The sequence below is a fragment of the Syzygium oleosum genome, unplaced genomic scaffold (assembly GCF_021117445.2).
Source record: "Syzygium oleosum isolate NSW1041296 unplaced genomic scaffold, Sole_v2.1 Sole_v2.13, whole genome shotgun sequence".
Classification (NCBI taxonomy): domain Eukaryota; kingdom Viridiplantae; phylum Streptophyta; class Magnoliopsida; order Myrtales; family Myrtaceae; genus Syzygium; species Syzygium oleosum.
The window spans coordinates 1,766,269-1,789,595 of record NW_026607497.1 but is presented as its reverse complement, the minus strand read 5'-3'; the positions used below and the strand labels follow the sequence as shown (position 1 = coordinate 1,789,595).

The 23,327-nt window shown below is 41.1% G+C and overlaps 4 protein-coding genes across 16 annotated transcripts; 1 reads left to right on the top strand and 3 right to left on the bottom strand.

Annotated features, from left to right (window-relative positions):
• Nucleotides 1-151: 151 nt before the first annotated feature.
• Nucleotides 152-5,550, bottom strand: LOC115681250 (tRNA dimethylallyltransferase 9). 6 transcript variants are annotated; one of them, XR_008817845.1, is made up of 13 exons: nt 5,222-5,550; nt 4,611-4,664; nt 4,490-4,532; nt 4,281-4,389; nt 3,528-3,726; nt 3,092-3,314; nt 2,771-2,868; nt 2,516-2,610; nt 1,764-1,839; nt 1,420-1,452; nt 980-1,119; nt 742-906; nt 152-650 (listed from the first exon to the last, which is right to left on the bottom strand). XR_008817845.1 is itself a non-coding variant. In XM_056317381.1 (12 exons), the coding sequence occupies exons 1-12, from the start codon at nt 5,480-5,482 to the stop codon at nt 816-818; spliced, it is 1,422 nt and encodes a 473-aa protein (XP_056173356.1). In that variant the 5' UTR covers nt 5,483-5,550; the 3' UTR covers nt 152-815. The 6 variants fall into 6 exon arrangements, 4 of the variants coding, with proteins under 4 accessions (XP_056173356.1, XP_056173357.1, XP_056173358.1 ...); XR_008817846.1 differs by having other exon boundaries at nt 152-459; XM_056317381.1 differs by having other exon boundaries at nt 152-906.
• A 985-nt stretch (nt 5,551-6,535) lies between these two features.
• LOC115681186 (protein trichome birefringence-like 31) lies at nt 6,536-8,887 on the top strand. Its single transcript, XM_030605033.2, has 5 exons — nt 6,536-7,202; nt 7,315-7,486; nt 7,565-7,764; nt 7,898-8,044; nt 8,387-8,887. Exons 1-5 carry the CDS (start codon nt 6,712-6,714, stop codon nt 8,739-8,741), a joined length of 1,365 nt encoding a protein of 454 aa, XP_030460893.2. The 5' UTR covers nt 6,536-6,711; the 3' UTR covers nt 8,742-8,887.
• On the bottom strand, nt 8,828-14,105 carry LOC115681182 (uncharacterized). 7 transcript variants are annotated; one of them, XM_030605029.1, is made up of 6 exons: nt 13,948-14,105; nt 12,348-12,527; nt 10,573-12,079; nt 10,367-10,477; nt 9,470-9,579; nt 8,828-9,249 (listed from the first exon to the last, which is right to left on the bottom strand). In XM_030605029.1, the coding sequence occupies exons 2-6, from the start codon at nt 12,429-12,431 to the stop codon at nt 9,046-9,048; spliced, it is 2,016 nt and encodes a 671-aa protein (XP_030460889.1). In that variant the 5' UTR covers nt 12,432-12,527; nt 13,948-14,105; the 3' UTR covers nt 8,828-9,045. The 7 variants fall into 7 exon arrangements, with proteins under 7 accessions (XP_030460889.1, XP_056172927.1, XP_056172928.1 ...); XM_056316952.1 differs by having other exon boundaries at nt 10,573-12,058; XM_056316953.1 differs by having other exon boundaries at nt 12,348-12,407.
• Nucleotides 14,106-16,781: 2,676 nt separating this feature from the next.
• LOC115681185 (UBP1-associated protein 2C-like) lies at nt 16,782-22,172 on the bottom strand. Of its 2 annotated transcripts, none has more exons than XM_056316958.1 (2): nt 20,610-22,172; nt 16,782-18,853 (listed from the first exon to the last, which is right to left on the bottom strand). In XM_056316958.1, exon 1 carries the CDS (start codon nt 21,985-21,987, stop codon nt 20,611-20,613), a length of 1,377 nt encoding a protein of 458 aa, XP_056172933.1. In that variant the 5' UTR covers nt 21,988-22,172; the 3' UTR covers nt 16,782-18,853; nt 20,610. The 2 variants fall into 2 exon arrangements, with proteins under 2 accessions (XP_056172933.1, XP_030460891.1); XM_030605031.2 differs by lacking the exon at nt 16,782-18,853 and adding an exon at nt 19,235-19,611.
• Between the last annotated feature and the right edge of the window lie 1,155 nt (nt 22,173-23,327).

Below are 23,327 nucleotides of genomic sequence, written 5' to 3'. Positions count from 1 at the left end.
GACAGTGAACAAATGGACTAGACAGTCAGATTCCAAGATCGAATCTTCACACGATCCTGCTGCTAACGATTTCTGAGGGTTTCTTTGATCGCTTGCTCTAAAAAGGAAAAAGTATCGAGAAACTTTGCCCAGATTATCGGCCGGCTCTCGATTTAGAAGTACAAGATTTCATTCCGAAAGCAATTAATGTTACAAGATTGGGAAGAGAAGCCAAACGAATGACTCCAACATAAGGTGACAATAGGAAAGTCCAATTAATTGCAACAGTAGAGGCCAATGCAGATGAGCCAATGTCGATGAATCTGCTGCTCAGAACGAACCCATGTTGGAGGGAAAAGGTACTCACATACCCACAGACTTAATCTCTAGCATGTGTGGTAGACGATGACGCTCGTTTCCCTGTCGACGTCCAAACCAAGGAGAGAGGTTGGGGCAATACACCTTACCCCACTCGCACACCTGACCAGATGATCAAGGAAATGGACAGAAGGACAGGAAAGACCTTTCAATATATAAGCAAGCTGGTCGAATGATTCTGTAAATGGTCTTTTTCCTGGAACATTGGCTCTCTTGGAGAAAGATCTACATTTGCTTTGACTCTCAGTTAAGATTCTTCAAGTGATACTTAAAAAACAGATTTGCATCCTTTGCTGCGGCGTGAATCAGCAAGCATATTATGGTAAATCCAATATCATGAGGAAACAAAGATATTGGTAAAAAGCAACAGCACAAATAATGCACCTCCTGAAGGTCAGTGAAGAATGGTCACCATGTATCTGAGTTCTGTGAGGTCATGACGACCAAAGGAGGTTCACTCAGGAGAATGAATAAGTTCTTTCTGTTGATCCCTGGGTTCTCCTGATCCAATCTAGAATATCTGAACAATCTTCGCGAGAAACGAAATGCCTTCACATGCAAAGAGATCACATTCAGATAATGCAGCGAACATTTGCACCAACACTGTCTTTCTGACTAATACCTGTTTTTGGTATGGTATGCCTTAAGTTCGGCATCTTCTCGGCGGCCCGAGATTTCTTTCTTCATTCTAAGTGACTCAGGTACATTAAGCTCTCCAGTTTGGTCATGGTACGCATGACAAATGAAGTTGAGAACCTTTTCCTGCAAAGTCTATTCTTTAGAGAAATTGGTAGCCAGAAAAACGAAAGCTAACATGTATGGAGAATATCCATCACAGGAGACTGCTTATTTTTCCAGGACACACTCAACCTCTCCAACATGTTAAGTTTACAACGCATTGCTAAGTATGCTGCTCACTCTGTAATTCTCATGCCTTCCTACATTGAATAGCTACAACCAGCAAGCATTATTATAAAACAAAGTAAAAACTAGAGATATAGCTTAGTGGTATCCTATTACATTAAGTTACTATTTTCTTCAGAGAAAATGGACGAGGCGTACCTGAAGAGCAGACATCTGAAAAAGCCAAAATACCTACAGATTTATGGACTGCCATTCATGACGCACACCCAGAATAACAAAAACAAGTGAAGAATGCTATGGATTCGATGATGATTGATGACCCTATTCCTTGCAAAGAGAAAGTCATAAGGACCTTGCCTTTTTTTTTTTTTTTCTTTTGGCTATTTGAAACATGTAGATATAGAATTTTCAGCAATGAGAACTTAATTGTATATTAGCAACTCTAGACAAACTCAATATGCCGAAGTAATCGAGCGTGGTTGCATACGTTATACAAACAATATCTTCAAAGTATCATTTGAATGTAAAGCAGTCAAACGTACCAACGATTTAGAAGCATCAAGCCAGTGATAAATATGCTCATTCCGGAACCATGTCATCTGCCTTTTTGCAAAATTTCTGCATGAGGCAAAGATTCTTTCATCAACAAAACAGGAAGAAGTTGTTAAAGAACAGGCGATACTATAATTATCATCAATTAATCATGCTTGTGGTAGACATAATACCAATTGCAAGTGCCACCTGCATTTCTCATCGTTATAACTTCAAATAAGAATTTTCAATGGAAAAAAGTAAAATAGGAAAATTAAAGAAGAGCATTTTATATAATATATACAAATTAAATTTGGTGTTTCCTAATTCTGTGTCTGGAAAATTGTGCAGACATATCAAAAAATGTCCAAGTACAACATAATCCAATCAGGAGATTGTTCCCGTTTCCATTTAAGTTCCCAACTCCCTATCTCTGCTCTCAACGAGAGAGAGAGAGAGAGAGAGAGAGAGAGTTTTCCCACTCAATTATTGTAGGCATCAGAGAAGAGAAAGGAGCTCCCCAACCCCTGCAGTTCCTCACTACTACACACACATAAGCTTGATGCCTATATTTGACCCTAACAAGAAGTCATGCCTACCTCAACATTAAAATAAAGCTCCATACTTGTAGGCCATGTAACACAAGAAGCTAAAACACACTGATTGTGAAGTTCAGCAAAATAAAGAAACAATAAACTCAACCATTTTAACGGTCGACTTTAATTAGCATACGACACTCATGTCTAGATTGCTACGTATGTACCTGGATGCTTTCTGAAACTCTGACAAGAAAGCTAAGAAATCCCGTGCAGAAGTCCCTCCTTCATGTTGCCTACACCACATCAGGTACTCCATTGCCTGTAATCAAATCAATAGCTCTAGCATAAAAAGCGAAAGAAAAGAAGAAAGCCAGAGTTGGAATGAAATGATGGCCAAAAACAGCAAAGATTGTCACTAAAGTGCATTAACGAAGGTGGAAATCACAGGCTGGCTGTGCATCACAAATCAGATTCCTTACTTGTCTGTAACCAATAGCTCGAGTTGCAGAGTTTGAATTTGGGAGAAGACCCTCGTCGAGAAGCCATCGAGCTTCCGCCAAAATTCCGTCATTCCCTGCTAAACATGCCATCTAAAATTTCTTACACGATAAATGCGATTAAGTACATAAACTGTGCTTCATATTCATGACATGCTAAACTTCTCCAGAAGTTGGGATTCATTATAGCTGTTAAGGGGGTGCAAACATGTACTAATAAGGAAAAGAAAAGAACTCTCTCTAAAAGGCAGAGCTCAACATCCCTACGATGAAGAATCGATTCCCTCAAATGACATTGCATACCTAAAAGCATATCTTCACATCGGAGATCTAGCGATCTATACAGATCAACTCTTGGACTTGAGAGGAAAAAGCAAATAAAATCGTAATCCAAATCCTTCGATGTAATCTCCTCAAACGTAACAGAAGACTTGACTTCTTGACTTCCGTCACTCATGTTGGATTGGAACTTCTCCTTGTGTGAGTCATAAGGTATCTGAAAAGCGGATGGAGGTGCTCCGCTGGACTGTTGGAAAGAGAGAACACCAAATGCATTATCAACATTTTAAAACATTACATAGAACCAAGATGGCCCAAGCCTTTCCTATCAGCCACCATACAGAAAGAAAAGCATAATATGAGTTCCCTGATCAGGTAAAAGACTTTAAGTAAATGCAAAAGGAAATTATGATTTACTCAGAAGATGGTCAATTTACATAAGATAGTGTCACGGACTAACCTTAATTATTTCAAGACTACGCCTGAGGCGGTACCAATCATTTGCAGCCAAGTGCCGGGCCTTTGGGTCTCCAGCTTTGACCACCAACTGCACAGCTGCATTCCAATCACCATTTTTCTGCAAGTCTGCAAGCTCTGAGTAGACTTCGGATGATATTTCTGGCGAGGCTTTCGGAACATCTGGCTTCCCGTACATATACCTAACAGTTTGCAAAATGTCGATGTGACACTGAAGTTGGCACTAACTTCTTGCAAATATCAATAAATTGAACAGATATAAGAAGACCATTCAAGAGTTTAAAACAACAATACACAGACAATAATCTTACTATGACTGAATACCCATGCAATCGATTCTCTAAGAAAAGACTAGGTTTGAAACCCAAAAACTCTTTTTGATTGATCAACTAGAGTGCTATCCCAGGCTTCCATCAATGTATGGTGTAAAAACAGGCGAGTGCATTTAGAAAAATAAGCCAGCAGGAGATCATCTAATCCCAGGAATATCATACTCCCAAGAATTGATCATCCACCGATGTATTTCAAACTAGCTTCTATATGCCAAAGCAGACTTCAGAACAGTAGACTTCACTGAATAGATACTAAAAAATTAGAAGTGACGGGAGAACTCCACATCAGGCATTCGGGAGAACTTTGGGATACCAAATTCTTGGATTAGCTTTTCATAGAAAAAGCAGAATAAGAAACACAAGCCACGCAAAGCTCTTGAAGCCAACCGTATGAAGAAACATACCATCGCAAATACAGACCAGTTCCTCCACTAACTATAGGAACACGACCACTGTCGAGAATATCTGTAGTAGCTTGCCTTGCATCCTCGAAAAATTGGCCGACAGAATAATCTGCCACAATGTTAAGATAGCAAGCTCGTGGAATAATTTCCATCGACAGGCAAATGAAACAAGTCTTGTTGTCAGCATTAATCAAAATTAGGCAATATACCTTCAGACGGATGTAATATGTCAACTAGATGATGTTGCACCTCCTGGGTGAAGTGCAATCGACATTGTCAGAACACGAATTTCGATTTGAGAAGTAATAAATTAGCAAATAGTCTATGCACCTTTCTGTCCCTCAGGGAAGGCTTTGCAGATCCAACATCAAGACCTCGATAGACCTGCAACAAAGATGGAAGAGATTTTTTCCTCAAAAAGAGAATAAAGATCCACGATTACATAACCGCAGCGTGCATATTCGCCTCACTGAAGATGGATTGTCTGTGTCCACGAGTTTGAAGATAGTTTATCATTCGCGACCAAACTTACATAAGCGCAATAACACCCTTTCCCATCCCGTTACAGATATAGCCGACCACTGACAAAAGACAAATAAAGCTATTCCATAAAATTTTAATACACTGATCATGCAACAGAGAACAAAACAAGTAGTATGAACTATTGATCCCAGTGTTGTGTTACTAAGGTATACAGCTGAGCACCTGTCTTTACAGAACAGCAAGAACAGAAGAAAATTACTGTCACTATTTGAGTACTGCCTGATTCATCCCTCACTTTCCCACATCAAGCCAACACAAATAAAAGAATCCTGAGCCTAACCACACTATACCTAAGAAGCAACTAAATTTTTTTCTAACTCATCATCCATGACTAACAATTCCGCATTCCTACCCTCGCCACAATAAACTTGAAACTACGGAGAGAGCAACACCCATACCTGTACGGAGTCGGCGCTGATGATCTCGCCGTTGAGCCGCTTGGCGAGCTCCAGCGCCAGCCTGCTCTTACCAGCTCCGGTGGGCCCGGAGATCACGATGACCTTCTGTTTAGCCTCCGAACTGGGGACGGAGCAGGCCGTGGCGGAGAACCGCCGGCGGCAAGCCAAGCGCGACCGAGTACTCCGACGAAGAGGCTCGATTGGGGAACGCAGAGGGCGGAGGCAACAGGTTCGGAGGCTACACGCTCCGCCGCTGAACATGGTTGAAGAAGTGCTGTTTGCGAGTGTGGTTACGAGTGGAACAGAGCAAATGGAGAGGGAGGGAAGAGACAAGCTCAGAGCTGGAGATATTAATTTGTTGGAATTTTTTTTTTCTTTCTTATAAAAGTTAAATGACATAAATAATCCATAAACTTTAATTCAATTTATAATTTGGTCCATGATCTTTAACTTTGTTCAATAAATGCAACGTCGTCCACAAAATTTTAATTTAGTTAATGTGATCCCTGAACTTTTGGTACGTGTTTAATTTACTCTTTTTCACACTACATATTAAGTCAAAGTCTATAAATTATTTGTGTCATTATCTCTTTTATAAATGACTTCGGAAGCCCTTTTAATTTTGATCAAAATTACAAAAGTGCAGCAGTAAATAGTCATTTTTTACTATTTTAATATGAAATCATTAATAAGTCAAACAAATTTTTGGTATTTTCTCAAATAACTAAGTAAATTATACGGAATTTAACATGCGGATAATGCTTCCGACCAATTCACATAAGCAATTTGCAAAATAATACAATGAACTTCAAGCGAGCATTAAAATGCGTGTATCATATTTGACACTTAATAAAAAATTGTGAAAATTAGTTATAAAACAACTATGTAAATTTGTCCTTTATCGCTATTCTTTCTTGATCAACCTTTTATTTTTCATATAATCACAATCTTACAACTTACGCAATCCGACTTTTTTAAGATCTGAACTTTTTTAAACTTTCACGATACTCAAATCTTGACACGTATATTTAATATATGATTTTTGATAATTTTCTAAAAATTCCAGTAATATTTTAAACATTGATGGGAACACAAAGAACACTACATCCTGCTTTTAAAGCGTGGAACATTGATTTATGTCCAACAGAAAGGCATGCTCTGCTTCTGCGCTACCTTTTCGCCCAAACATCATATACCAAGACAAGAACTTCAAATGATCCGGTGAGGAGTATATGTACATAAAGTTTCGAGATGTTAATATTAACCAAAAACTAAATTTCGAAATTTCGAAAAATTAATGAAAATTAATCAATCCCCAGATAAAGAAGAAGCATCTCCAACGTCGCTAGAAACACGAGTAGGATAGAAAATGGAGGGAGAAACAGGAGCAGCAGCGACGTCAGAGGTGGTTGTCCCAAAGACAAGTATACGACTCTACCTGTCATGGCAAAACGGACATCTAAAGCTCAAGATTACCAACCGGTGGTTGCATGAAGCATAGGCCACGCACGCTTGAGATTCAAGGTACTAATTCCAGACACCCCCAAGAGAATGCACAACCTGAGATTGGATTTCACCATTTTCTTTCTTCATCTTCTGATCCGAAGATGAAGGCGAAATCCCCGCTCGACCGCCAAATCCAATCCCTCTTCCCTCTGGCACTAGCCTCGGTTCTCGTCATAGGAACGGCGAGACTAGTCTTGGACAACCTGAGGAGCTACAAGAGCAATGCCTTCTGGCTTCACGGCGACCCCGCAGGCCGTGAGCATAGAGTGCCGATGCTAGTATTACCTGAAGATCGGATCAAAGACGAGTGCGACATTTTCGAGGGACGGTGGGTGTGGGACAATGTGTCGTACCCTCTTTATAGAGAAGACCAGTGCCCTTACTTGGTGAAACAGGTGACTTGCCTAAAAAATGGCAGGCCTGATTCTATGTACCAGAACTGGAGGTGGCAACCGAATGGATGCAACCTACCAAGGTGACTTCAATTCTCTCATGACCATTTCCTTTTTCCTGTATATCAATCATATTTGTCAGTTCCCGTAGAAATTCTAAGTTGAGTACCTACCGTTTCGTTGGCTATATCTCAGTTTTGACCCATTGATGATGCTGGAGATGATAAGGAACAAGAGACTGATGTTTGTTGGTGACTCAATACAAAGAGCCCAATTTGACTCAATGGTGTGCCTGGTGCAATCTGTAATCCCTGAAGGAAAGAGGTTACTCCGGAGAGTCCCTCCCAGGAAGATTTTCACCATTAAGGTACATCCGGACATTCTCTCGACACTCTGGAAGGGAAAACCTAAGGCTTGATCTGGCATTTTTCTTGACACGTGGCAGGATTACAATGCGTCGATCGAGTATTACTGGGCTCCATTTATAGTCGAATCGATATCAGATCACGCCACGAATCATACCGTCCACAAGAGGCTAGTCAAGCTTGACTCGGTCGCCAATCACAGTAAGTACTGGGAGGGAGTTGACGTGCTCGTATTCGAGAGCTACGTGTGGTGGATGCACAAGCCTCTGATCAATGCAACGTGAGCTCTTCATCATAACAGTCCGTGATCTTTCTTGCTATACACTCAACTCTTATGTCGCTTCTACTTGATTAAAGTCGAACCAATCTGGAACCATAGTTGTGACCGGGTGTAGTTCGCCTTCTTCTACCAGATATGGTTCGAGAGACAATGTCCGAGAATACAATGTTACCGATGCATACAGATTGGCTTTAGAAACTTGGGCAAATTGGCTAGAATCAAGCATTGACCCTCAAAAGCAAAAGGTTTTCTTCATGAGCATGTCCCCAACACATTTGTGGTGAGTACCCTTTCCAACGTCACTGTGTAGATGGCGCATGGGGCTAAAGTTATGCCCATACGAAGGAAAATTAGCCATCATTTCTACGCTGTTTATGCTGAGGATTTGTTTAAACAAGTATCAATGGTTCATGATTGGAAACCTTTCAGAAGTGACGTTTTTATGCTTCAAATGCTTGTTATATTTCTACCCAGTATTCATATTAGTCAAATTGCTGTTCTGTTTGCTGTTCGGTCCGAGCATTCTCAGTTTCCTCTCACTTAGGTACCGAAGTCAACCAAAGTTGTGCACATACAATCTATTCAAGCATAGTCATTAGTCTGTTATTCCTATGGTTTGCAGGAGCTGGGAATGGAGACCTGGAAGTGATGAAAACTGCTTCAGTGAATCATACCCTATCCAGGGTCCATACTGGGGCAGTGGATCAAACCTTGAGATCATGAAAATAGTACATCATGCCGTCCAACAGCTAAAGATCAATGTAACATTGTTGAACATAACTCAGATGTCGGAGTTCAGAAAAGATGCTCACACATCAGTTTTTACGGAGCGGAAGGGCAAGCTCTTGACAAAGGAGCAGAGATCTGACCCCAAAACGTTTGGTGATTGCATCCACTGGTGTTTACCAGGACTCCCTGATGCATGGAATGAAATTTTGTACACCTACTTGTTAAAAGATCATAGAACCATTCTATAGCTCCAATCATAGCAAAGTCCAGGTCTGAAATTCCCGACGAAAACAAGTACAACTTGGGTGCAAAAACGTTACATGTAGCCATAGGAAAAACAAAAGATACCTGCTTACGAGTATATCATTTCTATAGGAAGCTGTATCTTCTTTCAGACTATTTTTATTTTTCATCTCCATATTTCGACAAAACCTCCTGACAATCATACTTATTAATGTCACAGTGGATCATCCACAACTAATTCATCCCTATGGTAAAAAAAGCCGGGTTTACCTTTCTAATGCAGTTTACCTAAGGAAGTATAGGTATGACCTATAATAGTTCCCAATCAGAGTCAATCTGATGTTCTTGCGAACTCTGACGGTCTGAAAAGGCTGAGATTGCTGATGGTGAAGTAGTATGTTCTATTTCCCGATTAAACTCGCTGTCAATTTGACTGTCTTCATACCATATTCCAAGCTGTTCATATTCTTTTACTGTCCTTTGTCTTGGAGCAAAGGTATCCATGATCTTCTTCTGAATGGAACAGGAAAAGGAACATCATTTAGCGGGGATGAGAGACAAGTTTATGATAACATATCGAAATGAATCAAAGTGAGATTGATGTCTAGAATGAAAACATGCTGAAAGATAAGGGTGAACAATATCAGAAAACACTAAAATTTACAATGGAAGCTCATCCAAATTCTACAAACATAATGCATGTACTTGCGTGACGTGGAGTGAGAGAGAGTACCTTGAATGATCTGAGCCGTTGGAGCCGTTGGATCCTAAGAGACAGAGCATACAGTTCACGAGAATCCAAAGTAACATGGCTCTCCTCAAGCTTCACCTCCTTGTCCTTATCTATGATATCAATGTCGAGGATAGTTACATAAGCATGAATTCACAAGATAATCAATGCACAATCAGAAAGACAATCAAAAGATAGCACAGCCAAACAGAGATATACATGGATAAAGTCAGTAAAGGGATATCATCCGGTCCAAACTTTCGTTTTTGCAATTTAGGTAATTTGACCGAGATCCCATCAATGTTTTTAAGAATTGCTGACATGACCTCTTGGCAACCACATGACAATGACAATACTCCCTACTCAGTCTTAACTTAAGAAATTTTAAAGAACTTGAGAAAACAAGTACAAACTTAAAAAAGAAAAAAGAAAGAAGAAAAAGAGAGGCAGAGGACCGCCACGTGCAGTTGAGGGTTGTCAGCCCTTTGCACGTAACAGCAGCGGCCGAAGGTCCTGTGACCCTCTTCCGTGGCTTGCATAGAGTTGCACAGCTCCTCTGCCATGGATTGCAAGGATCATGCGATTGAGTTAGGCTGACATGAAGCTCAATTGGATGCCATGTCAGCACCATGCGGCCACCACATTAACATTTTGCTGGAAATTTGCCAGATTCTAGTGAGAATGCATCAATTGCAATTTAGTGCATTGCGTGATTGAAATCAAAACTTAGACCAGATTGAAAATAGTACCGAACTTTGGGACCACTAATAAAGTTTACCTGTATGTCACATAATGACATGAGCATACAATTTAACCACTTCCAAAAACAACATATGCAGGCAAAGATGCACATTATGGTTTAGAAAAGGACCATTCTTGCGTCTGAAGATGGATCCTTACCTGAAGAGAACGAGAGATCATGAAATTCAGCAGACTCATCGAACTGAATGTGCTCTTTTCTGTAGGCTTCAGTCAAAGAAGTAGCGTCACTAAACCCAGAGGCATTTTCCACTGTAGAAGGATATGGGGCTCGTGAAAACTTAAAATCATCTATGAATGGAAAGGATGTAAAGATTTTGCAACCAGAGAAATCTGAAAATACTAACCGCTTCCACCTGATAGGGAGAATGGGGTAAAGCTGGAACTATGAGGTATACTTCTCAAAATACCAACTTCATCATCACAAAAGCTCGCTCTTTGAAAGGAAACTTCAGGCAAGATTTCCGACTCATAAGATTCAACTTCCACTGGATAGCTTAAGCTTTCAAGATCCATTGTCTTTGCCTCTTCCTCATGAGATGCAACTGGTGAAGACATATCAGATGAAGCGTTCGTATTTGAAGCACCAATGCTGCACACAGTTTCGACTGTGAAGTTGTCAGAAGGGACAAGGTCCACCTCAGCATGAACTGAATTTGCAGGCAAAAGCTTGTTTGGGGCTAAACTTTCAGTGTTTGCATTGTCCTCGCTAGGGAGATGAATGGACAGAAAATCAGCTTCACATAAATCCTTTTCAACAGAAGAGATTATGTACACCTCAGGTGCAGATGGCTCCCCCTGCACAGCATTTTCCTTCAAAAACTTGGCAGCCTTTTCTTCAGTCAAGGCACCATCTGTATGCCCCAAAGATGATTTGGACCGTCCACCCTCAAGTAAATGCACAGACACTGGAGCCCTTGGGGAGTCGACTATATGTCTTTGTTGGTTCTTCACACTACTGAAAGCAGTTGGTTCGTCCAGTAGTACCTTATTTGAGGACCCTGGCACCTCAAATGAATTCTTAGAAGAGGGATTACGAGTTTGAGACTCGCTTTTTTCCCAACTAGAGTTGTCAAAATAATGTCCTGGTAGGTTCTTCACACTATCAAAAGTAAATGTTATGTCCAGCAATTCCAATTCTGAAGAAGACTCTGGCACCTCAAACAAATCTGGAGAAGAGGGATAAGAAGTTTGAGATCCAGTTGGCTCCTGACTAGGGTCGTTGAATGTATGTCCCAAATCTGAGGAAAACTCCGCCACCCCAAACAAATTGTCAGAGGAGGGATCAGAAGTTTGAGGTTCACTTTGTTCTGGTTCCTGACTAGGATCATCCATTGTACGTCCTTGGTTCTTTATACTATCAAAAGAAGCAGGTTCATCTGGTAGCCCCACATCTGAGAAAGACGCTGGCACCCCAATCGAATTCTGAGAAGAGCAATTAAAAGTTTGGGGTTCAATTGGTTCCTGAAAAGGGTCCAAATGGCAGGTCACCTGCAATTGTTCTGTGATCACCTGGACATGTTCATCATTACTTTCTACCACTGGCATACTTCTCTGAGGATCCAACTGGGGGTCAACTATAAAAGGATCAGGTTCACTCAATTCATGACCCACATAATTCTCTAAGGGGGAGACCACCTGCGATTGGTTTGGGATACTCTTCCCAGGCTCATTTTCAACACTTTTCATTAAACTAGCACTGCCACTGGTGGAAGTATCTCCTTCTGAATCCAATTGAAGGTCGAATCCCATGACATCTCTTTCAGGAGGTTGCACATCACGGAAGATTTTACAGCAAAAACTTTTCACTTTCTCACCAGCAGCTTCTACTTGCTTTTCGATATGATCAAAATCCTGAATGAAAGGTGTTCAGCATCAAGGAACAAACTACATAGTAGAGTCTAGAGGAAATATAACACGCATGTACCTAAACCACACAAATAATACATGCATGCCTCATAAGGTGTTATCCCTGAACAGCGAATTCGATAGTAGATACCATGCAAAATTCTTTCTAGTTATAATGACGAAGACGTTAAAATTATCTTACCTGAAATAGAAGGGAAAAGCTGAAAATAAAGATAGAAAAAGAGAACAAAGTATCGCAAAAAATGAATTTTACCTGCTTCATAGTCCCATCCCCTTCCTGGCATAGCGTTTGGTATAAGTGGCCAAACCAGCTCTGACGTTTAACAGACAAATCCATTACGATGTTGATTTGTTTTTTCCAGTAATCGATACTTGGAAAAGCCTCCTTGTCTTGAAGAACAAGAGGCACTATTCGTACTCAAGAATGAGGAGCCTAAAAAGACACATACAAAGAAAAATTAATGCCCGAAACCACACCAATGTTAACATCCTGTATGCTGATGAGGAAGTCTATGAAACCAGTCACTACCACTAGCTAAATGCTGAACACCTGAAAGTCATTTTAGCACATCGAATCACTCACAATAACCATACCATCAGTAAATCTTCTTTTACCCAATTCTACGAAAGAAAAAGAAGAGATCTGAAAAACAGCGAAAACTTGTACTTTCCATACCTCACAAGAGAGGCAATCACATCGATAGACCGATAACTGCATGGGGCGACTGAAGGGCCTAATTTTATATAAATCTTCTATCCTGTTCTAGGAGCGGTACACCTCTCCAACCAGGAGGAGAACATGTCAAACAGAACATGAAAGCGCGCGAAGTGGCAAAATTAAGTCGCCCTACCCCTATCAATATATTTGAAAATGGAAGAGCAACAGTTAAGGTGATTTTAATGAATTTTGCCAGAAATAGCAAGAGCTTTTTAATATTATCTCAGCAGAAGAGGCAGCAAAATGAAAGAAGGTTATTACGGTAGGGAGACAAATAGCTACGAGAAATTGGACCTAAGACAATAGCCGAACTAGAAGAAAGACACCATACAACTCAACTACAACTGCCGCTCAAACTTAGATAGTAAGTAGTAAGTACGGAAACCAGATTAAGAGTTACGGAAATCAGAAAGCTGGCCCCAGAAACATCCTGGTGCAATGGAGATAGGTCATGAAACTACAGCGGAGAACAAAGCATCGGAAAGTGGGAACACTAGAGGAGTGCACACCAGGAGAAGGTATTGACTAGGCTCATTCAAATAGGCCAAGCCGCCAATCAAACTTCAAAGAGAAACAGATCCATGTTAGACTCTGCTTAGAAGAACATGTACTCCACATGTGTTCTGGCACAGTGGCACCATGATCGGTTCGAATCATCAAGATAACAATACGAAGCACGTTTATGCAGATATTCTACACGTACCAAGGATTCATAATTCTAACTAGGTACGTCAAGTATGAACTTCTGGAAGCAGCCGGCAACAAATTGCGAGCAACACCAATCACGAGATCACGATACGATGCACAAATTCAGGGAACACACGAAACCCCTCTCGACGCAATCGGGAAAGCTCACGGCACCATCCTCTTAAACCCCAAAAAGATTCCGCAACACCCATACTAGAAAGACCAAAAAGAATCTCCCGACAAGCGACCCAGCAGCACGGAGAACTCCTCCCAGCCCCCCACTCAAAGCGAGACCTCGATCACTCCGTTCCGACTCGGTAAACGCCCAAACCAAAGACGAAGCAGCGCGCGACGCGATGATCGGAGACCACGAGCGAGACGGAGGGGGAGGGCCCGAAGCCCCGCCGGATAGCGCGTGGGGGGGGGGAGCCGGTCAAGATCAGTTTACCTGGAGGCGTGGAGGAGAGAGGGTCGCCGCAGAGGAGCGCGCGGCCTCGTCGTCATGCGCCGAGGTTGAGCTGATGAGGGCGCGCCGCACAGAGAGACCGAGAGCTGCATGAGGGAAGAAGCTCGCTTGGCTTGTGTCGACAAGGAGATTAGATGCTAAAGCAGGACACACTTCTCCCTAAAAGGATGACTGCTCTACCATTAAAAACGGTCGCTAATTCTTGTCCTCTATCAAAATACATTTGTAATCATTATTCCTAAATATTATTTAGGGTGTGTGTGATTGAGAGAAAGTATTTTCCTAGAATCTATTTTCCGGACTTTCACTCGTTTAGTTGGCCGAAAATGATAAGTCAGCTGAAAATACTTTTCGATCAAGAAAGATATTCATGTATAAAATTAGAAAAGTGAATTTTCTAATCAAATAAGGTAAAATACTTTTTAGGATTGCTCATCTTGAATTTACTATTATTTTATTTTTTCTTTTCTTTCTTTTTTCTTTTTCCTTCTTCCTCCCTCTGCTAGTCGCCGGCCTCAGTGATAGGCCACAAGTGTGGGTTGGTAAAACAAACGCATTTTAAAATTATTTTCCAAATGAGATCCAAACACCAGAAAACTTTTTCAATCACACATCACTAAATAAAGGAAAACTAGCCACTTTCCTAGAAAAAAAATTTCCGGAAAATATTTTCTAAAAACATTACGTTTTTCGTGAAACAAATGCACTCCTAATATATTTATCTACGTTCGGGCCATTGCCAAGTAACCTTCCCATTCAAGGGATCATTTCCTTTCAAATTTTTCTAGACGAAGGTAGCGAAGTTGAACACGTTTTTATTTCTTGTAATTTTAATTAGAACATTTTAAACAAAGGCGGAGATTGATAAGCTGCTTTTACTTGTTGTGGGTCCCATGTATGAGAAGATTTGCCACGCGACCTCTTCGACCATATGAGTGCGCATCAACTTGGCCAACTGAAGTTTGCTACTTGATTTGCTTCCCTCAAGTAAATGGACTATGCTGATGTTCTTAGACTTGGCCAACTGAAGTTTGCCAACCTTTCGACCCAAAAAAAAGGAAGTTTGCAGGCCTATGGTGACTTATGACGACCTGTCAATGCACTTATTAAAGTTAAACTATCGAATTCTAAGGTGAAGATCGGTTCAGATCTCCACCGGAAGTGCTAGAGCGCTTCAACACAAGGTAGGGTTTCGATTTGCTCGGCCGGGGTCTCCTGATCTGATTACTGCTGCTTCTCTGTTCCCCTTAGCTGATCATAGGCATTTTTAACTGTGGAGGATCTAGATTTAGTGCAGGTCCAAACTTCTCTGTCTTGCTCTAGGATTTCTTCAAGTCTACTTGTCAGACATGCCAATACAGTTTTTGTTCATCCTAGATCCTCTTGTATAATCAGCTCTGCTTCTCTCTTGGGTTGTCCACTCCTTGCACAGACTTTCCCCCAGTGACACCTGTTTTCAGCCATTTATCTTCTCTAATACTGATCTTTGTCCCACTTTTCATCTTCACGTTTTTGGAGATAGCCACGGCCCTCCCTCCCCTCGTTGCAGCATTCCAGAATTTTCTATTTGGGAAATAGAGCAATTTCAGTATTGTACCCATATGCCAGAAGAGTTTTAGTTCATTCGCCAAGCTTGTTTTCCTTGCATGGCCTTCTTAAAGACGATTAAATCCCTGAAAGCCCAATCCTCCTTGGTCCTTTTTTCTTTTCAGCACATCCCATTTCTTCCGATGAATTCCTGACTTGGAATCTCCATTTTTCCACGAAAAAGTTGCAATTTCAAATTCATTGGCCCGGCATATAGAAATAGATATTTTGAATATCAACATTGCATATTGCGGAAGACCTTATACCACCGCTTTAATAAGTATTTCCTTCCTTGTTTTAGAAATCATCTTTTCTTTCCATCGATCAAGTTTCATATCTATCCTAGCCAAGATCCACATGAACATTTGCTTTTTAGTTTTGCCCCAATCCGATGAAATCCCCAAGTGCTTCCCTGTTTTCTCTAGTTCAGGAACCCTCAATTCCAACGGCATATTCCTTTTTAAGACTATGTGGACAATCTCTGCTAAAAGAACATTCCTAATTTATTCAAGTTGATGACCTGCCCCGAAGCGAAGCAATGCTCATTTAGAATAGTGTCTATGCCCTAACATTCTCGAAGTCGTCCATCTAGAAAAAAATAATGGAAATATGCGCTAAAAAATGAGATAGAATAGCGCAATGTCTATTTAGTTTAATCCCTTTCACACTTCTTTCCACCCACGGCTTCATTTAATAGGCTGATAATTCATTTGCCACTATGATAAAGAGATGAGGGGAACGATGATCACCTTGGAGGAAGCCTCGAGGGTTGAAAAAAAGCCAGTGGTTCCATATTGAACTTGATGCTCATAGACATTGACGAGACACAATGCATAACCAATGCCACTATTTAGCATCAAATCCCCTTTCACTTAATCGTATTTCCTTTTCTTAGACTATCTCATCAGTTCTATTAATATATTCATCCAACTTTTATTTTCAATATCAGCATAAGTACTTATCTTTTCTAACAGTATATCAATTAACTTCATTTTCCATATTTTCTTTATTTTTTCATTTTTTACAGAAATTAATGATAAAACAGAAATCTCCTTTTAAAAAAATGAATTAAAAATACACATCTAGCCCACAAAAGTCGTGTGCATTGCTCATGCTATCGGAAAATATATCAGAAACCTTACGGCTACACCAAAACGAAAGTACAGGGGTAATGAGTAACAATTGTAAGGTTAGGTACAAACATGTGCCATCACCAAAATTCGGAAGAGTTTTGTGTAATTTCTCTTTACTTTTATATTGAAAAAATTACTGGTCTCAGGATTTCAGTAGCTGAAACTCACTTTCCAAAATTCTTTTTGAGCAAACGACAATTGATGATTTGTCTAGCATCGCATGAGATACATCCCGAGTGCCCTGACGAGTGCTACAAATACAAAATTTCCTAACTTAGCAAGCTTATGTCCTAATTTTCAGGAGTCATCCAACTCGCCCCCGTACAAAAGAATGACATTTTCCAACAACCGCATCGCCTGAAATTCATCCAACTCTGGTGGCGGAAACTCTTCTATCAGAACTTCCCTGGCCTCGACCTTACTCGCAAGGGGTCATGTCTCATGCCCCATGAACAAGGACGAGGAAAAATGGAAAAGAACAAGGAGAGGCAAAAGCATTAAATGATTAAGATGACTTACTAAGCCACTTCCAATTTCTCCAATTCCATTTTAAGCTTAGCCACACCAATTCATAACACCATATTTTAATATAGAAAGAACAATTAAGTTAAAGCTTCACAAGACAGTCACTACCATCTATCGATCACGTACGGACATCGAATGGACATGAATTACCAACATTTAAACAGCAATTGGCATAACAAATCATCACCATGTCAAATTGTCAATTGTAGATCGTCGAGTATGCTAATTTGGAATGCCTCTGGCTGAAGAGTTCTTGAAAGGTGGGACTTGACAACCGAGTTTCAAAGACCATTAGGGTCATCTCACTTAGTATTGTAGACATCAATGCGTATATAATTAAATACCACCTCTGCAATATCAATGAGATGATGATTCAAACTATCAAAGCAATGTGGCCAAATTATGCGAGAAGTTTCTGGGCACTCCGGGAGCACACCATTCCCTCCACCCAAGTCAACAACCATGCATCAACCCAAAACAAAATTAGAAAGTCCCTAACATTGTGCACGCATATTACTTTGATTAAAAGTTTTTGGTCCAAAAACACCTAAAAATTTATCCCCATAATACCCATCCAACTTTCACGAATCAACCACTACATCTAGTGAAAAGTCAGCCAAATACCATCTTATCCTACAAAATGATCAACATAACAACTTCGATAAGCTCCCACCAGTGATAAGCACCCTCTGACATTTGAGTGGGATATTTTACCTCCTTTTATCAAACAAAATAAGTTCATCCAAAGTGACACCAAAGGCACAAAAGCATCTTAAAGACCACGATGGATAAATTGTCCAAGCACTTTCGATCACCTTTATCATTCTCATTCAATTAGGAGATGATCATTGCATAACAAATACTCTAGTCAGACAATGGTACTAGAGTGTGCATCCTAAAGCTTATTTCACTCTCCCCAGCGTCCTAAATATCCCATTTTTAGCACCTTTGAAATACCATATGAAGAAGCAGATGCCAGTAAGTCAAGCTCAACTTCAAGATAAAAGAGATAAAGACCACAAACTTCAGCTTAGTCCCTGGGTGTATTAAATATTGCACCAGCAAAAACTAAAGACTTAATAATTAGGACAACAAACTTGTACCCAGAGAATGTTACACTTGCAACAACAGCGCACAAGACTAAACCCATATGACAGGCTAAACTAGCAAGCTGAAGCATCATACACAACATAAAAATAACATCTTGAAACAATTGAGGAACAGATATTGACTTGTAGGCAAAATTGTATTCCAGAACCACGCCATCACCAAGATACAAGTTTGAAATCCCAACCACCAACGACAACTCGCATTAGGACAAGCAGGGGAGAATAAAGAAGAACAGGATTGCCCACACCCAAGTAAGAAACTAGAGAATATAGCATTCACCCATAACGACAGGCAACTACACTCAACACAGAAACAAGTTTCTTTGAAACAAAAGCCATGCATAGCAGACTAGCTGCATGACATCACAGACTTGCAGAATGACTTCCAAAAGCAACAGCATTTTATAAAAAAAGTTGGATGAAATGTGTTTCACAGTTCCCGACCAAAAGAAAGGCACTAATCATGATGATGCTAGCAAGAGACTTGCAGAAGCAAATGTCTGCCACAGCAGCAACCCGTTGTAATTTGTATAGCTGCCATTATCCAAGGGTCAACAAAATCAGCCTAATAATGGTGAAAAGGTTAAGCAGGGATTTCAGGGATATAGAAAGTCATGTCCTTGAAGTTGAGTAGAGAAAAAAGAACTTTATAGTTTATATTCCAAAAAATTGTGTTTAAGAAACCACTATCTGAACCCTTCCAAAACCCAGAACTCCAAAAACCAAATTGTACATAGGCAAAAACAAGGGAGAGACGAGGCTAGAAAACCAAATGAGAAAAAAACAGCCATCCCTACCAACTGAAAAAACCAGGATTCTCTACTATAGCTAAGTCAAAGAGGGAAAAAAAAAACTTTTGGGATTCTTTCTTACCCCTTCAAACTTGAATCATCACATAAAAAGACATCACCAAAGTAAGCAACCCGAATAACATCCTTGCAGCCATCACCAATAAAAAAAAAAATTCCAAAATCCATACGGGGTATATAATGGTAAAGGAAACAATCATAAAAATGAGTACAAGAAACCTATCACTAAACATCAACACTTCTGCTCGTAAGCACCTACAATCGAGAAAAGTGCTCGGATATTACAGAAGCTTCCAAAATATCAAATCTAATCTGAAGAAGCTTTAGCTAACAGTAGTCAGATCCACATCATTAAGGAGAAGATGAGTCAAGAAGAGGCCGCAAAAGCACAGCTAATGCATTCATCAAACCAGAGAAATATTGTTTGCATTCAGTCAATCACCAGAATGATAATAGCATCTGCCCCAACAAGCTGTCATACACCTGAATAAAATATCGATCACAACTCAATACATCATTTCACAACCATGAAGCTTAAACTTCAAGCTAAAATACATAAGGACAATGCGGTCAAATACAAATTCAATAACTCCGGAAGAATAACTAAGGATGCTTTTATTTACCAGTCTTGTCCATTCCACAGTGATGTCAGGTGACACTTCAACACTTTAATGACAACTCATGGCAATACCATACAAAATGATTGAAAGACAACATATCTTTGCTTAAAGACTTCAGTGAACCAGGCCTTCAGAGATGCTTATGCAAACAAAACCCTAATCCATACTAATTACTTAATCCATTTTATTTTATTGCCTTAGGGGTGCACATGTATCCTGTATAAGACTTGAAGAGGAAAATCCATAGAGCAATCAGATGCTTTGGTACTAATTTAAAGAATTCTACTTAGTAAATGCATGCAGAAAGAAATCCGCAGGATGTGCAAATATCACACAAAATGGATGACACTTAAGAGCCCACAAGCATAGTACACTCCAACATGCATGAAAACACATGCAAATGCATCGCACCCAGATAGCCAACTGCATAAGCGCAAGAGTAAAATATATAAGGAGGTCTACATTAAAAATGGTAACAATTGACTCTGAAAAGTGACAACAGACATCATGCTAACTGGACAGCCATCTGAAGCCAAACCACATGCGTCACCACAATCAATGTAAGATGGAAAACCAAAAGATGGACAAGACTCAAAAATATCACTCCAGGTCAACCACTAAATTCATAGCTGTGTCATGCCATGATCAAAAAAAAGTACAGCAGCCAAGAATATGAATAGATGATGCCACAGAAACAAAAGCATTAAGGCATTCAACAGCACACTACTAAACAAAACTATCCTCTACGGACAAACAAATAATAACTAGCAAGGAAACAGCTGCAATCACAGTACGTAACCACATGACAAAGAAAAAGTGCAGGTAACGAACGACATGGATTAAATGCAAATACGACATTACCTCAATAATAAGGAGGCACACTGGGATACATTCCTCCTTGGGGAACCCTTGGCACAGGAGAGGTCCCTGTTGGCTGCTGAGTCTGACTTGGGTAAGCAGATGATGATGACAAGCCATAGTTCCCCCCTTCAGGATACCCACCTGAAGGCCGATACAGAGATGATCCAGTGGCAGCACCTCCAAAACCTGAAGCCACACCACCTAGTCCACCGGCAGCACCACCCAAACCGCCGCCAACGCCACCAAAACCCCCAGCAGAACCATGTCCGCCAAGAGCACCACCCATCCCTCCATAGCCGGCAGACCCATGCCCGCCATAACCACCATATGGACCACCTAGTCCAGTACCAAAACCACCAACACCGCCCAGGGATGAAGGAGCCTGATTGGTCATAGAAGTCGCACTGGGGCCACCCATTGAAGCCGAATTCATCAGACCCACCGATGGTTGACCCGAAAACCCACCGTAACCTCCAACCGAACTCGGACCATACTGCCCCGGAACAGACCCCGCGAAGGAAGGTACACCACCCATTCCCATTCCATCAACTGGGCGATCGCCATGCCCACCAGGTGCACCAGGACCTCCCATAGGCCCCGCTCCAGGTTTCTTCTTCCCATCGATCGCCAATTTACAGTTTACCTGTCTCCCATCAATCATTTTCGCCGGTTCCACCAACGCAGCCTGTGCTCCATCCATCGTCTTATATACAAACAGAGCGAAACCCCTCGACTTCCCAGTCAGCTTATCAAACCCCAGTGGGCCCTCCTCAATCTCACCATACGCAGAAAAATGAGACAAAAGCTTATCCGAGGGCATATCAATCGGCACATTACCTACATAAATCTTCCTATTGGAAACATCCACGGGATTCGCATTCGACCCGGTATTACCGGCGGCAGCGAGCTGGGTAACTGCCACTCGGCCATCAATCTTCTTGCTTGGCTCCCGTAGAGCACGGAGCGCGCCGTCCACGTGCTTAAACGTGACGAACCCATAACCCTTGCTCTTACCCGTGGCCTTGTCGAGGACCACGACAGCCTCCTCGATCTCTCCGTACACAGAGAAGAGCGAGCGGAGCCCCTCGGTGGTGGTCTCCCATCCGAGGCCACGCACGAATAGCTTCCGCTGCGTGGCGTCGCCGTCCGCCACGGCGCGGGCCGCGTAGAGCACATCGGGGTGGTTGATGACGGCTTCCTGGAGGACGTCGAGGAGCTGCTCCCTGGTGAAGGGCTCGATCATCTTGCGAGCCTCGAGGGGGGCGAGCGCGGGGACGGCGTCCGATTGCTCCGTCGGCGGCGCGAACCCGTTGTTGTTGTCTTCGATCTTGCGCTTCTTAGAGAGGTCCACCGCGAAAGGGACGGTGAAGGTCTCCATGGATTTTGCCGTCGGGACGAAGCAAAGGAAGTTTGGGAGATCAGAGATTCTTGCTGTTAAACCCTAACGCGGAGGCGAAGCGAAGAAGAAGAAGAAGACGACGACGACAACGACGGAGTTCAGATTCGAGGACAGGCGTTTTCGCGACGACCCGGACGCGGTCGTCGTCTTTATGTAGAGTTGATGTTCGAGTTGGGCTGGGTTCGCGCTCGTCTTATATAGAGGCTTCCAAATTGGGTTGGGCTGGGATGGGCTGGGCTTATATTGTTAACTGAAACTGGATCCAATGGATCAAAATGCATCATAACCGTTGATTTTTCCGAGACCCCACATGTACAGCCCATGTAGGACCCACAAATCGACGATTGAGATTCACTCGAGCCACCGAGAGTCCTGGTCTAAGGAAGAAAATTCCCTTCCCGAGTAAAATTACCCAAATATCCTCTAAACTTATTGCATTTATGATTATTCGATCATAAGCTTTTTTAATTTAACCAAATTACTTTATCCGGTCAATTTTGATTGCAAATCACTAATATAGACATCGGTCGTCCTACGTGACAACAATAGTACTGACATGGATAATTTTTATAATTTCAAACATAATTAATTTTTTAAAAAAATTAAATTATTTATTTCTTTTTTCTTTTTCTTTTTTTCATTCATTGCAATCGACGAGGGCCTTAAAATTTTAAATTATTTTTTCTTTTTTTTCCTTTATTGTGGCTTGCTCCACCCTTGCCCAGGCCATCGCTAGAGCCAGGCGAGAGTGATCCTCTGCAAGCCCTCTCCAGCCATTGCCTGAGATTGGCCATTGGGGGAAAGGAAAGAAAGAAAGAAAAAAATGAGAAATTTTTAAAAAAATTATCCACTTCAGCTCTGCCCTCGCCAGATAGGGCAGCCAAAGCTAACTAGACTGTCTTGTCAATATTTTTTGATTAAAATTGGCCGGAACGAGTATATTGACAAATTGTCAAAAAGTTTTTAATTGAATTGATACAATTTTTAATTTGAAATGTATAAGATGGTCGAACTAGAGTTTTGGATAGAGTGTGGAAAACAAAAGACCAAGTCCCAAGTCAAGTTCAAAATGTACAGACCCAAAAAAAAGGTTCAGAAAATGCGTGCCCCTTAGTTGTTATTTTTTTTTTTTTTGGGGTCTAAATGCCCACCAAGCCGTTGGATTGTCAAAAAAGGATGACTTTTCCATATACTGCTATTGACACTTAATTTTGTCGGTCTGGTAGATCGTTATTTCCTCATGAAAATATAAATAGCAAAATAGCAAAAATAACAAAATTATGCAAATAGGTAAACTGGCGAATAATTAAAAATTAAAA